The sequence below is a fragment of the Geotrypetes seraphini genome, chromosome 4 (genome assembly GCF_902459505.1).
Source record: "Geotrypetes seraphini chromosome 4, aGeoSer1.1, whole genome shotgun sequence".
NCBI classification, from domain to species: domain Eukaryota; kingdom Metazoa; phylum Chordata; class Amphibia; order Gymnophiona; family Dermophiidae; genus Geotrypetes; species Geotrypetes seraphini.
Genome location: NC_047087.1, coordinates 107,853,157 through 107,866,822, shown reverse-complemented (window position 1 = coordinate 107,866,822; position 13,666 = coordinate 107,853,157). Strand labels below are relative to the sequence as shown.

Genomic DNA, 13,666 nt, shown 5'->3' with positions numbered 1-13,666 from the left:
TCGCCGTACCTCAAAAAGGACATGGCGGTACTTGAGGGAGTCCAGAGAAGAGCAACTAAACTGATAAGAGGTATGGAAAACCTCTCATATACTGACAGACTGAAAAAGCTGGGGCTGTTCTCCCTGGAAAAGCGGAGACTTAGAGGAGACATGATAGAAACCTTCAAGATCCTGAAGGGTATAGAAAAAGTAGACAGGGACAGATTTTTCAGATTACGGGGAACCACAAGTACAAGGGGGCACTCGGAAAAATTAAAAGGAGACAGGTTTAAAACAAATGCCAGAAAGTTCTTTTTCACCCAGAGGGTGGTGGACACATGGAACGCGCTTCCGGAGGCTGTGATAGGCCGGAGCACGTTACAAGGCTTCAAAGAAGGTTTGGATAGGTTCCTAGAGGATAAAGGAATTGAAGGGTACAGATAAGAGTAGCGGTAGGTTATAGGGATAGTCTGGGACCATTGCTCAGGCAATGGGCCTGATGGGCCGCCGCGGGAGCGGACCGCTGGGCGAGATGGACCTCTGGTCTGCCTCAGCGGAGGCAACTTCTTATGTTCTTAAGTGCCAGAGCAGTGGGTTAAGTAAAATAAAGGCAGGTGGGAAGTTTTATGCAAAAGCATACTGAATACCGAATATCACAAGACTTAATTATGCTCAAAGGCATACAGTGGTATGTGAATGCTGAAAAAAAGAATAAATAAAATATGGAATAGATGTGTTTTCAGGCGTTTCCTGAATTCTCCATAGGTAGTAGATATAAGCAATTGTTCAAGCTCTTTACCCCATAATGCTGTTTGATGTGCGAGAAGATGTTGATGATGACTTTTAAATTTACAGCCTTTAACCAGTGGAGAAACGAAGTTCAGGTGTGAGCTTCACTTGTGTCTGTTGGTTGAGAAAGAGAAAAGGTCTGTTATGTATTTAGGGGCTAAGCCATAGAATACCTTGAAGCAAAAACAACCAAACTTGAATTTCACACATGCCTCCATCGGTAGCCAGTGTAAAAGTCGATAGGAAGGTGTCACATGATCAGACTTCTTCAGTCCACAAAGTAGTCTAACCGCTGTATTTTGAACTAGTTGCAATCGCCGCATGTACTTCTGGGGGAGTGCCAAGTAACATAGAAACATAGAAGATGATGGCAGAAAAGGGCTACAGCCCATCATGTCTGCCCACTCTGCTTACCCACCCCCTGTCTATGCCCTAATGACCCAATTTCCTTATCTTGACCCTCGTAGGGATCCCACATGGGTATCCCATTTATTCTTAAAGTCTGGCACGCTGTCTGCCTCGATCACCTGCACTGGAAGCTTGTTCCAATGATCAACCACTCTCTCTGTGAAGAAATACTTTCTGGTGTCGCCATGAAATTTTCCGCCCCTGAGTTTGAGCGGGTGCCCTCTTGTGGCCGAGGGTCCCTTGAGAAAGAAAACATCATCTTCCACTTCGACACGTCCCGTGAGGTACTTAAATGTTTCGATCAGAATAAGGGATTGTACTAGAATTCGAAATGATGAGGCATCGAAGTAAGCTCTGATGGACCGAAGTTTCCAGAGGGTGTGAAAGATTTTTCTAATCAAGGAGTCTACCTGGTCTTTCATGGTCAGGTTTTGGTCCAGTGTTACACCCAATATCTTCATGGTGGGTTGAATTGGATAACTAAGGTTGTTGATGCACATTGGTGCTTTAGTGTCGAGTGGGTATGGCGCTGCTATGAAAAGTTTTGTTTTCTCTGAGTTTAGTTTTAGTCTGAATTCGGTCATCCATTGCTCCATCCGATTTAAAACTTCTGTTGCTTTGGGGGTGACTTCTGAGACAGAGTTGGTGAAAGGGATGATTATCGTGAAGTCATCAGCGTAGCTAAATAGTTTAATCCCCAGCTGGGATAGTTGTGCACCCAATGAGGACATGTAAACATTGAAGAGCAAAGGGGATAGCGGTGATCCTTGTGGCATGCCAGATGGATTGCTCCATGTATCTGAGAGATCGTGATTAAAACGGACTTGATATGTGCATGATATAAGGAAACCTTGAAACCAGTTTAGTACTTCTCCTCTGATTCCGATTGCATCTAGGCATTATAACAGTTCTCCATGGTCCACCAAGTCAAAGGCGGAACTCATGTCAAATTGCATGATTAGGGCGTTGAGGCCCTTACTGAACAAGTAGCGCAAATTGTCCAGAATGGCCGCAATTACTGTTTCAGTGCTAAATAGAGGTCTAAAACCAGATTGCGTTTCATGCAGGAGGGAGAATTGGTCAAGGTATTCCATTAGTTGGGTGTGTACCAGTCCTTCCATGATTTGTACCATAAATGGAATAGATGCTACAAGTCTATAGTTGGTTATTGATGTTGCTTTTTCTTTACAATTTTTTGGGATTGAGGTTATTATAATATGACCATTGTTGGTGAGGAAATTTCCATTGTATAGGTTATTGGTTAGATAATTCAATAGGGATAATTTAAAGCCTAATGGAGCTGCTTTCATAATCTCTGGGGGACATGAGTCCAAGACACAGTATGAATTAGAGTATTTGTTATATAATTTGATGTAGTTATTCCAATCTGAGTTGTGGAAGGAACTCTAGATCATATCTGCTGGTATTTCCTTTCATGGTATATCAATTGATTGATGTTTGTATGCAGGAATTGTCGAGTAGTTGTTTTTTAGGTTTTTGATTTTTGAGTCGAAATGTTGTGCTAGTTCGTTTGCTGAGGGTAGTTTGGCATTATGTATGGGTTGAGTGTGGCGTGTGGTGTCAAATAAATTTGTAACTATGTTGAACAGTTCTTTTGTATTGGCTCCTTTTGAGCCAGTATTAGATGAGTTGATTTTGGACGAGTAAAATGTTTTACGTTTTTCTTTTATCTGTTGTTTGTAGAGTTTTATATGTTTTATATTGGATCTCCAGATGTTTCGGTCTGACATTTTTCCCGTTTTTTTCCAGATTCTCTCTAATCGTCTTACTGATTGTTTCATTGTTAGAAGTTCGACGTCAAACCATTTGTTGTATTTGTTTGAGCAGCTTTTGCTCTTTCGTATTGGGGCAATTTTATCTAAGATGGACGTGCTAGTTTTCATCCAGTGAGCATGGAAGTCAACTCCTTCTTCTTCTTCTTCTATCTTCGCTTGTAGATCATATTGTGACCAATATTCCTCTGGATTGATATGGCCCCTTGTGAGGTGATCTCTTTTTGTCCGTGGACATGTGTTAGTTTTTAGCTGGGTCAAAATTAGATTGAAATAATATGTGAAATGGTCGGACCAGATATCATGAGACCAGGTACCGTTTGAGAGAGAGATGGGAGGGTTTGTGTTTTCCTTTATGGACATCGCTACCATATCTAGATGATGGCCTTTTTCATGCGTTTGAGTGGGTGAAGTGAAATTGTAATTGAGTAACAAAAGAAAGTTTTTTAAGTCTTTCGCTTCTGGATTGTCTATTTCATCTAGATGTAAGTTTATGTCTCCTGCGATTAGGTTATGTGATGAAGTGATTGAGTTGTGTAGGACGAATTCGCAGAAGTCCTCTCTAGCTTTTGGCCAGCTTTTCAGCAGAACATAGAATAGAATACAAGAAAGGGAGTCTACTAGTTCCTTATTGCTAATTTTGCAAGCTAATATTTCTAATTGATCGGTCATTTTGGAATCCAGAAGTTCAACTACAAATCCTTCTTTGGCGACAATTGCTAATCCTCCCCCTCTTCTTCCTTCACGATTTAGCGTTTGTATTTTAAAATTATCTGGTATGAGATCATTTATTATTGGGTCAGCTCCAGACAGAAGCCACGTTTCTGTTAGAAAGAGACAGGCTATTTGCTTGTTGATGATCCAATCTTTAATTAAGAATGCTTTGTTCCTAACAGATCTGGGGTTGAGATATGCACAGGGAACAGAAGTGGATGCGATAGGTTTGGTGGGTGTAGTTGTTCTGATAGGTTTTATTTCCCTTATCCTTTTGTTTTTTGGGGTACGTTGATGTCTTCCATTGCTTGAGATTACTTTGATCTGATTTTCTCTATCTTCTTGTTGGTTGATTATAAACCTAGTGTGTAAAGCAGGGTAATGGGTTAAGTGTAGCTGTGGATAGAGTGACTTAACATCCTTAATGTTATTACATATTAAATAGATTAGTAGGAGCAATAGGAGATGCATGCTTGTAGGTTAAACTGACTCCTTCTTGTCCTAGTGGCTATTTGGAGTTTCTGATATTTCCCGTTTCTAGATAATTAAATAACGGTGAATCAGATAGGTGATTTTAAGTTTCCTGCTGGTTCGGGGGAGGGGGATGGATTGCTTGCCTGCAGGCTCGGGCTCCTGCCTCTCTCTCCTGCTGCCCACTGGTATCTATGCTGATTTATAAGTTTCCCCGCTGGTATTGATGCTGGTTCTTGAGTTTCCCCGCTGGTTCGGAGGATGGGTGGATCAATTTGCTGGTATTGCTGCTGGTATTGCTGCTGATTTTTAAGTTTCCCTGCTGGTATCGGTGTTGATTTATAGGTTTCCCTGTTGGTTCGGGGGATGGGGAATCAATTCTCTTGCCTGCAGGGTCGGGTTCCTGCCTCCGCTGGTATCGGTGCTGATTTATAAGTTTCCCCGCTAGTGTTGGTGCTAGTTTTGAGTTTCCCCACTGATTTGGGGGATGGGCAGATCAATTCACTTGCCTGCAGGGTTGGGCTCCTGCTCACTGGTATTGGTGCTGATTTTTACGTTTCCCCGCTGGTATCGGTGTTGGTTTTAAGTTTCCCCGCTGGTTCGGGGGATGGACGGATCAATTCGCGGGTATCGGTGCTGGTATTGCTGCTGATTTTTAAGTTTCCCTGCTGGTATCGGTGTTGATTTATAGGTTTCCCTGTTGGTTCGGGGGATGGGGAATCAATTTGTTTGCTTGCAGGATTGGGCTCCTGCTTCAATCCCCTTCCCTCTGGTATCAGTGCCGATCCTCCAGGTTTCCCATGGAGTGTCTGCCCACGGGCTCGAGCTCCCGCTCTCCCTCTCCTCCCCACGATGGTTCCACAATGAAGTTCAAAGCCACTGAAGGCCGACAAGGCAGCAGCAACCTCCGCAGCACTCCCCGTTCGGCTCCCCGGCGCAGCGCTTGGGAGCGCGGTCACTCAGATCTCAACCTCGGATCGTGTCTCTCTGCTCCACCACTGCGTCCGGGGAGCACTGCTGTTGTGGGCGGCGGCGGCACTGGTGGGGAGAGCGGCACTGCTGTAGGTCTCCCGTGGTGGCCTCCGCCCTGATCTTGGCTCTCTGCTGCGCCTTGCCTCGGCTCTATGCTGCGGAGCAGGCGGCTCTCTACCGCGGCACGTGGGCGATTTTTCCCTACCAGGGCGCATGGGCCAGGTGGGCCGAAGGTCGGGTGAATGCCGGGCGGGCTGATATTAGGCGGAGATCGACAGTGGTGGTTCACGAGGCGTCCTGGCCTCAGCTCTCCACCACCTCATATAGATGTTTAAGTCTTTTTTCTTTAAAGATATAATGTAATTTTTTCTCCCTTTAATTTTCTTTATTCTCTCTCTAAAGCAATTAGTGGTCTAAGGAAGAGTTAAGTTCCATTTATTTATTCTTTCTTCATTTTGCAACATTGTATATTGATGGTATTTGGTTGGAATATGCTCTGTATTGCTTGTGCAAATAGTTTTTACTTGTAAAGTTTGTTAAACCAATAAAAATAAAATAAAAAAAGAAGAAGAAGGGATGGTTATTTAAGACAAGTTAGCCAAAGAGAAACACCATAAAGTACAAAATGAGTAAAAAAAACAATATAAGCGAAAGCAAACAATCTATTTGAGACTACACTGGATGCATAAAATCTTTATAAACAATGTAAATCGCTGTGATATTGTGGCATTTAAAAAAAAAAACAAAAAAAAACTATGGGCTCCTTTTACTAAGGTGCGCTAGCGTTTTTAGCGCATGCAGAATTTTAGCGCTACGCTTCTAGAACTAATGCCAGCTCAATGCTGGCGTTAAGGTCTAGCGCGTGGGGCAATTTAGCGCACACTATTCCGTGCGTTAAGGCCCTAACGCACCTTTGTAAAAGGAGCCATAAATTATATAACTAATCTCCGAAAAACCCAGGGGTTGAATAAAACATATGTGTCAAACAACAGAGAATATTAGAAGACAATCGATTATATGTGAAAATATCTGTCTATATTGAACTAAAAAAGCCGGTAAGAACGCTATTCAAAGAGAACCAAGAACGATAATTTAAAGGGAGTAGAGAGAACCACATAAAGTACAAAGTTACTGAATAATATAGAAATGTAAGTCAGTCAAAAAGTGTAGTAAAAAATTAAATGGAAATGGAAACTTACATAAATACGTTAGTACGGATGCACACAGCAACTGCTTGTCTAGCAATAGTCGAAAAAAGCCGTGGGAAAGCAGCGAGCCATTAAAAATAGACCCAAGGCTGTGATGTAGACAGAAGAGCGACCAGCTACAGAAGCGCAACATAACCAAAAAAACAGCGAGCTAGAATGGGGAAAAAATGCAAGCAACCCTGGAACCTTAAAGGAAAACTAAAAACTGAGTGATAAATTGTGCTATTCAAATATGAATGAAAATGTGAGTGTGGAGAATGAAAATAGTAGTGATGATTATTGAAACAAGAAAATAAAACGGAGAAAAGGAATACATTATGTGAAGATATAAGAAAGTGGATAACAAAATAAGAAATGAGTATAAATTATGTGAAAGAAAGTAAGTTGATGAAGTAATGAAGGTCAATGTTTAAAACATGTAAACTGACAGAAAGCTGATAATATATTATGAACAAGAACCGATTAATAAAATATATAGGGCAAAAGAAAAATAAGGTAAAGAGAAAGTTGCACTTGCAATAATAAGCACCCCCTCCCCCCTTGTTACAAAACAGCGAAAGTGATTTTTAGTGCAGGCCGGCGCACTGAATGCGCTGCTCCCGATGCTCATAGGAACCATATGAGTGTCGAGAGCAGCATGTCACCCGGCGCTAAAAAACACTTTTGCAGTTTTATAAAAGGGAGGGTAAGTAAAAAGTGTAGATCGTTAGAAATGAGTGTGAGCCATGTTGGGCTTCCAATTAAACTGATTTTAAATGATTAAACCAAAATTTTACCAATTCAAAGTAAATAAGTAACCTCCTCCCCCTTTTTACAAAACTAGCATGGTTTTTAACGTCGGCGGCAGCAGTAACAGCTCCAACCCTCATAGGAATTCTAATTATTTTATTCATTTCTAACGATCTACCCTTTTTACTAGAAGGCTGATTGTGCGGTTTAAAAATTTTTTGAATAAACTTGAAACTTACTTAACCCCCTTTTACAAAACCCTTTATATGTCCTTGTTTTGCCGGTCAATTATATATATAAAGTTTGTACATAAAATTAAACATAACATAATAACAAACAATGCAAAATTTTGCAAAGATAAAAGAGGGTGAGGGGGGTTAAATATATACAAACATATGAAAACATCCCGATGGTTGATTAAACATAGGAAATATACCTGCACATCTAATAAAAACAATATAATATGCATATATAGAATAATAGAATAAAATTAGCATGAGATTTTGATGAACACTAAAAAAGTATTAAAAAAGATCACAAATAGAAAACAATTAACTGATAAATATTTAAATATGAAATGAATATAAATGAACAAATTCTTCACAAAAAATATATATGACATTTTTTTAAAACAATATTAATAATAGTAATCGAGCGGAGAGATGGTATTAAGCTCAAAAATGGCTCTTTGTTCGGCTCGAAGAAGAGAAAGATTTAGATCACCACCTCTCCATCGAGGTTTGAATGTTTTAAATATAAAAAATTGTAAATCTGAGTTTATCCACTGGTTTACCAAGGGTGCAGACCTAATGTTTCTCAATAAACAACTACGGTGTTCTAAGGGTTTTAATTTTCCTTTTTGTTTTTTCAATGGACAGCAAATTACAGGGACAGACAATAAAGTAAAGCACCTTATCTGTACTGCAAGTGCTGGAGAAATTTAATCAGTAGTTTTTGCCTGTTCTGGAATGTGTAAACTAAGACATACATATGGAATGACTACAGACCGAACATGATCCACAGGATTGATGTCCAAAATGATCCTCGTAATTGTGTTGATGGTTGATAATGCTGATGGTACCAATTTATCACATAAATTTTGCCAACGGGAGAATGCAATAATAGGCATACTATTTCTGAAACACTCATGAAGTTCCAAGAAATACCAATGTTTTATTATTATTCCGCGGATCTCTTGTGATAAATTGGAATACTTGAAAGTGCATTCTAAGTCAGGTATCTTTTTTGCTCTAAGGCCTGGCTTAAAAAGATCTTCTCAGTGATGCAGTTTAGATCTATGGTATCCATCGTTAATATATTCAATAGGATATCCTCTGTGTTTTGAATTTGTTTGCCATACTTGTTGCTTGGTTTTCAGATTCAGATTGTAAAGTACATAAGTCTCTTTAAATATAAAAATTGACTGTATGGTAACTTTGTTTTTAAGCTGCACCTGATCGAAGCTGGAGTAATGCAAATAGCTGTTTTTGTCAGTGGGCTTTCTATGGATGGTGGTATGAAAATTATAACGGTCTTTTTTTTATAAGAATGTCCAAGAAAGGAATTTGTTCAAAATCATATACCATCTTGAATTTTAAGTTACTGTCACAGGAATTTAGCCATTTGAGAAATGCATGCCATCTATTTTCTTCTCCTCTCCATTAAATGAATATATCATCAATATATCTCTTTTAAAGTCTTACTTACTCCACCAGGCGGCACAATGAAGAACTTGGCGCACTTCCCAAATGGGGATAGCCCTGCAGTGGGTGCTGGCCCTAAACAGTAGCCACACCACTTACACAGACCAAACCCAGTACACAGCATTCATAGCACAGAGATGGTTAGCCTGTCTTCAAGTAGTGCTTTCATTGCATAAGCCAGCATAGATAAGTAGCACTTCAACAAGGTAAAGAAATGTCATGGAAAAAGACAAAATAAAGTGAAAAAAAACACAGCACACAAAAAGTATGTTCCAATGTGGCTTGAGATCCCAGCAGCAGTAGCCTGGTTTGAAATGGCTTCTGGAGTTCTCCCCAGTAAGGCAGGTGCCACATCCTAGTCACTGCAGTCCAAGTTAGGCTAGCACTTTCTCTCAAAGGAAACAAAAACAAACTGCAAACAGGGTTCAAAAACAATGTCGCAAAGTTCATCTAAGATATTCTACTACACAGCAATTTAGGTCTTTCTGTTCCCATCTAGCGAACAAACAAAAAAGGAGAAAAAAATCCCTCTGATTAAAAAAACCCACAAAACTCAGAAAAAAGATAAGTTTTTTGCTTTCAGACTGGAGCAATAATGGCTACACACTTCTGTCCTGGTCACAGTCTTTAAGTTTTAAAAGTTTCCCCTGTGTCACTGTAGACTCTTGGCACTAGCAAATACAGAATAGCAGCATTGTAATTTCCATGGCTTCCAACAGCTCACCACCTGTTATCAGATCCTATGGAACTTCCATGCGCTCCTCCTGGCTTGAGAGCTCTGCTTGGGACAGCTGAGCAAGTTCATCAACCTCTACTATTTTTATATCGAGATTTTGTCCAGGCTGGGGTTTGCTCCATAGCATGTCCTCCTCCTCTGCCTGCTCCTTCTCTACGTGCCCTTGCTCTGTCTGTGACTCTGCCTTTTGTTTGTGAGAGCCCTACCCAAACCTACGTGGGACTGGAATGGGGCATGGTTCTCTCTGGCTCCCTCTCTGGCCAGCCCACAAATCCCTACCTGTTCTGATTACAGGGAACTGAGGCTACTGTCTTAGTGAAGCTTTGTAGGGTTTTGTTCACTGTCTAACAATAGCTTTACCTTCAGTATTGATTGACCTATCTTGCCAGGGTTCATGATCTGGGGTAACTGGGTCAGGATAGGCAGCCTCGCCTGTCTGAGAAATAGGGCTAAGCTCTTGGTGAGCTTTTCTCACCTTTGAAACAGTTTTCTTTTTATGTTTAAATGGTGGCAAACCAGGAGCTGTGCAAATGTACAAATGTACAAATTTGCTAAGTCAGGAGTCATAGATGCTCCCATCGCTGTACCTTTGATTTGTAGATAAAATTTTTCATCAAAGCAAAATTTTCCATCAAAGCAAAAATAATTTTGTATTAATGCTGTGGTGGCTAGTGTTATAATAAATCTGCCATTTTTTTCTTTCATTGTTATCATTCCAGCTGCATATGCACTTTCTGTTCATTTTTTTATCTGGCTCAATAATTTCTCTGTAGGATCATGCTCGAGAAGTGCATAAAATTGATCATCATCGAGCTGTCTAAAGACCTCACTTATATATTGCATCCTATCCAAAATAACTATTTCTCCCCCTTTGTCAGCAGACTTGATAACATCTTGATTAGACTTTAATTCAATGATGGCCTTAATCTCTTCTAATGTCAGATTTTTGTTAAACCACTTATTGTTCTTATTGTTTTCAAGTTTTTCGATATCGGTGAGAATGCATTCATTGAAAGTCATAATAAGGGGATCAATTTGACCAGGTGGGATCCATTTTTATCTTTTCCTCAAAACTGACTGATCGGAATTGGAGGTGTTGTTTTCATTGTTAGAAAAATAATGCCAAATTTGTAGTTTTCAAACTTGAAAAGATCTACTCGTGTCTGAATTTATGTATTTTACATACATATATATTTCTTTAGGACCCCTGAAGAAGGCATTCATAACCGAAACACGAACCATGTTGGGTCCACACCAAAACTCATTGATGTGTGATGTATGGATTGTTTTTGCTATTCCTGCATCATTTGAATTATTTGAGAAGAATCTTTGAAATAAATTTTGACATCAAGTACTTCGTATCCACAGTTCTGTTTTGTTTTTGCCAGTCTTGTTTTACCCCAGAATATCTCTTCATACATGTAATGAGACAGACTGTGGCTAGAGGGGGTGTCTGGGGGTGGGGTGAAAACTTTAAGGGAGATGCTTCTTCCTGACTGTAGTCTATGTTCTCATTGAAGCCTATAGTTCAGTTTTGTCTGTTCATCTTGTCAATCTGTCTTGAATAAATTGTAAGTTTCAGGAAAAAGGACTTGTCCATTCTATATCTCTGTACAGTGTTGTGTAAACCTGGCATGTGCCATACAAACAATGACGAATGAGACAGGTATGACCCTAAATATAATAGGAAGGCCGGCAAGCTCATTAAACAGCTTCTGAGATGTCAGTTATGGCCCAGGATGCTTCTGTTTCAGACTCGGTCCTTGAGAGAGGGTGAGAGAATCTGGTATAGAATTCTGTTGTGTCAGCAGCCCAGGACTCAGAGGAGACCAACTGACCACAATATATGCATAAACCACAGACATAAAAGTGAGCTCTCTTATCTGATGTCACTCAGACAGAAATATGTGCTTTACAAGTCTATACGCGTTTCCTTTTAAGAGAAGAAGCAGCTGCAAATCTCTGGGTACTATTTTCTGGGACAGTTTTCAAAAGGAAAGTATGCTTATACGTTTCCTGCAGAGCTGGCATGAAATCCACAGGTAAACATGACTGTGGACACTGTGTCATTGTGATAGTTACAAAACGTGCCTATATCAATCCTTAGACTTGTTGAGCTACTTGGTATGCCTGTTTTAAAACCAGACTTTCCAAGGAGATTAGGGAGGTACTTTTTATCCCCTCTCTGCTATATTCAGAACTACTGCTCTGAGTAACCCTGAACAGGTCCCTTCCTCCTAGTGTATCAATTTGCCCCCATTGTAAATAAACCAATAATAAACTTCTACAGTATCTGCAAAAGTTGTAAAACACTCTCTGGGTCCTGTTTTTCCCTCTGATCTTGTATTTACTTCAAAATGATCCCGTGCTCCTATTTGATATATTACCCTATCTCGCTGTAACAGGTTGAAACGCCAGGTAATATGCTCAACTCTATGTAACATGTTTTAGCCTACACAGTACTTCTATGTGTAGTATTCAGCTGCTTGTAACCCGCCTAGAACTCTGATTTGTGAGGATTCGTCAGGATATAAGACTGAACATAACATATTTGTCTTATTTATGTGGATTTAGCTCGCACCTGTTTCAGCTGAAGTTCAAGAAGAATAAAATCCAAGTACGCTAAGTATTTTTCTGTCCCCAAAGAGCTCACAATCTTAAGTTTGTACCTGAGGCAATGAAAGGTTAAGTGGCTTGCCTAAGATCACTCACTGCTGTCAGATACCTATACCCACTGTATCATTTCCTCTACCATAATCTCCCCAACCCTGTAATGTCCTGTCTAAATTAGATTGTAAGCTCTTCTGAACAGGGACTATGTATTGTATGTTAAAATGTACAGCTGCTTACGCCTTTTCAGCGCTACAGAAATAATAAATAGTAGTAGTAGTAGCTACAGTAGGATTTGAACTGGACTTCCTGGGTTCTCAACCCACTGTTCTAACCTTAAGCTTCTCCTGCCCCATTGCTTTGTTCAACCTGACCAGAATCCCAGGGATGATATGTGTGTGCTACATCCCAAGGGTCTGTGTGCATAGTAGTTGATATAGAGGGGCAGACTGGAGAGGCCATGTTGTCTTGTGTTTAACCTCAGTAAGGACTGCATGTAGAGTTGTGATGTCATGTCTTTTGTCTCTACAGGAGCTGATCTTGTCATCACCGAAGTGATGTGGTGGGACCACGGCGTTTACTACTGCGCAGTGGAAGCCACGGGAGACACCTTGGGTGACCCCGACAAGGAAGTTAAATTAGTTGTGTTGCGTAAGTACTCTCACCATTCAAGTCTTACAACTTGATTATGCTAACTTTTCTCCCTCCCCTTTGTTAATGCCCCCTCTTTACTGTTTTCCTTCAGCAGCCATGATACATAGTCTATGCTGTGGGATCTCATAGGGAGAGGAGGAGAAGATGGTGGATGCTATGGATAGGCAGAGGGTGAGCAGATTGGATGGGCCATTTTGCCTTTATCTGCCATCATATTTCTATGTGGTCTTCCACAAGCACTGCGTTGGTGTCCTGGAGCTGAGAGAACCAGACATCGTATTCCCCAAAGCACTTTCCAAAGCTGCTTCCCACTAGGCTACAGGCTGTTTCCATAAAAGTAGAACATATCTGTCCCCAAGAGAGCAGTGGCTATACTTTCCTCCTGAGGGACAGCGATGAGTCCAACTGCACTCTGTGCTCCTTTCTCTTAACCCCTTCCTGACCTTGTCTTTACATTCTTTCTTGGATTAGCCCCAGAAAAACCCAAAACCAAAATCCACAGAACACAATGACAATGAACTATTCCAACTCAAAAGACAATGCAGACAACTAGAAAGAAAATGGAGAAAAAGCAGCCAAGATTCCACAAAAACAGCATGGATAGTAACAAGCCGAAAATACAAACAAAAACTGAAAGAAAAAAGAAAGACATACTATTCAAAACAAATAGGAAAAGGACCCTAAGACACAAAAAAGCTATTCCAACTACTAAAAGTTCTCACAAACACCACACCCTACATAGCCAACAGCAACTCCCCCCCCCCTCCTTCAGCCACCATCTTAGCCACACAAACAAGATCGCAAACATCAGAGCCTCATTCAACGTAACCCCCACACACATAGAGACATCATTTCCCCCTACAGAAAAAGAACCAGTCGCAGCAGATAGAACCTGGTCCC

At 40.6% G+C, this 13,666-nt stretch overlaps 1 protein-coding gene across 3 annotated transcripts in view; it reads left to right on the top strand.

The window, feature by feature from the left end:
- ILDR1 (immunoglobulin like domain containing receptor 1) overlaps positions 1 to 13,666 on the top strand; it is a 96,967-nt gene that overhangs the window by 58,153 nt on the left and 25,148 nt on the right. For all 3 annotated transcript variants that reach the window (XM_033943501.1, XM_033943502.1, XM_033943500.1), the window contains exon 4: positions 12,644 to 12,763. In XM_033943501.1, the coding sequence (XP_033799392.1) occupies positions 12,644 to 12,763 (120 nt within the window). The remainder of the gene's footprint in view (positions 1 to 12,643; positions 12,764 to 13,666) is intronic.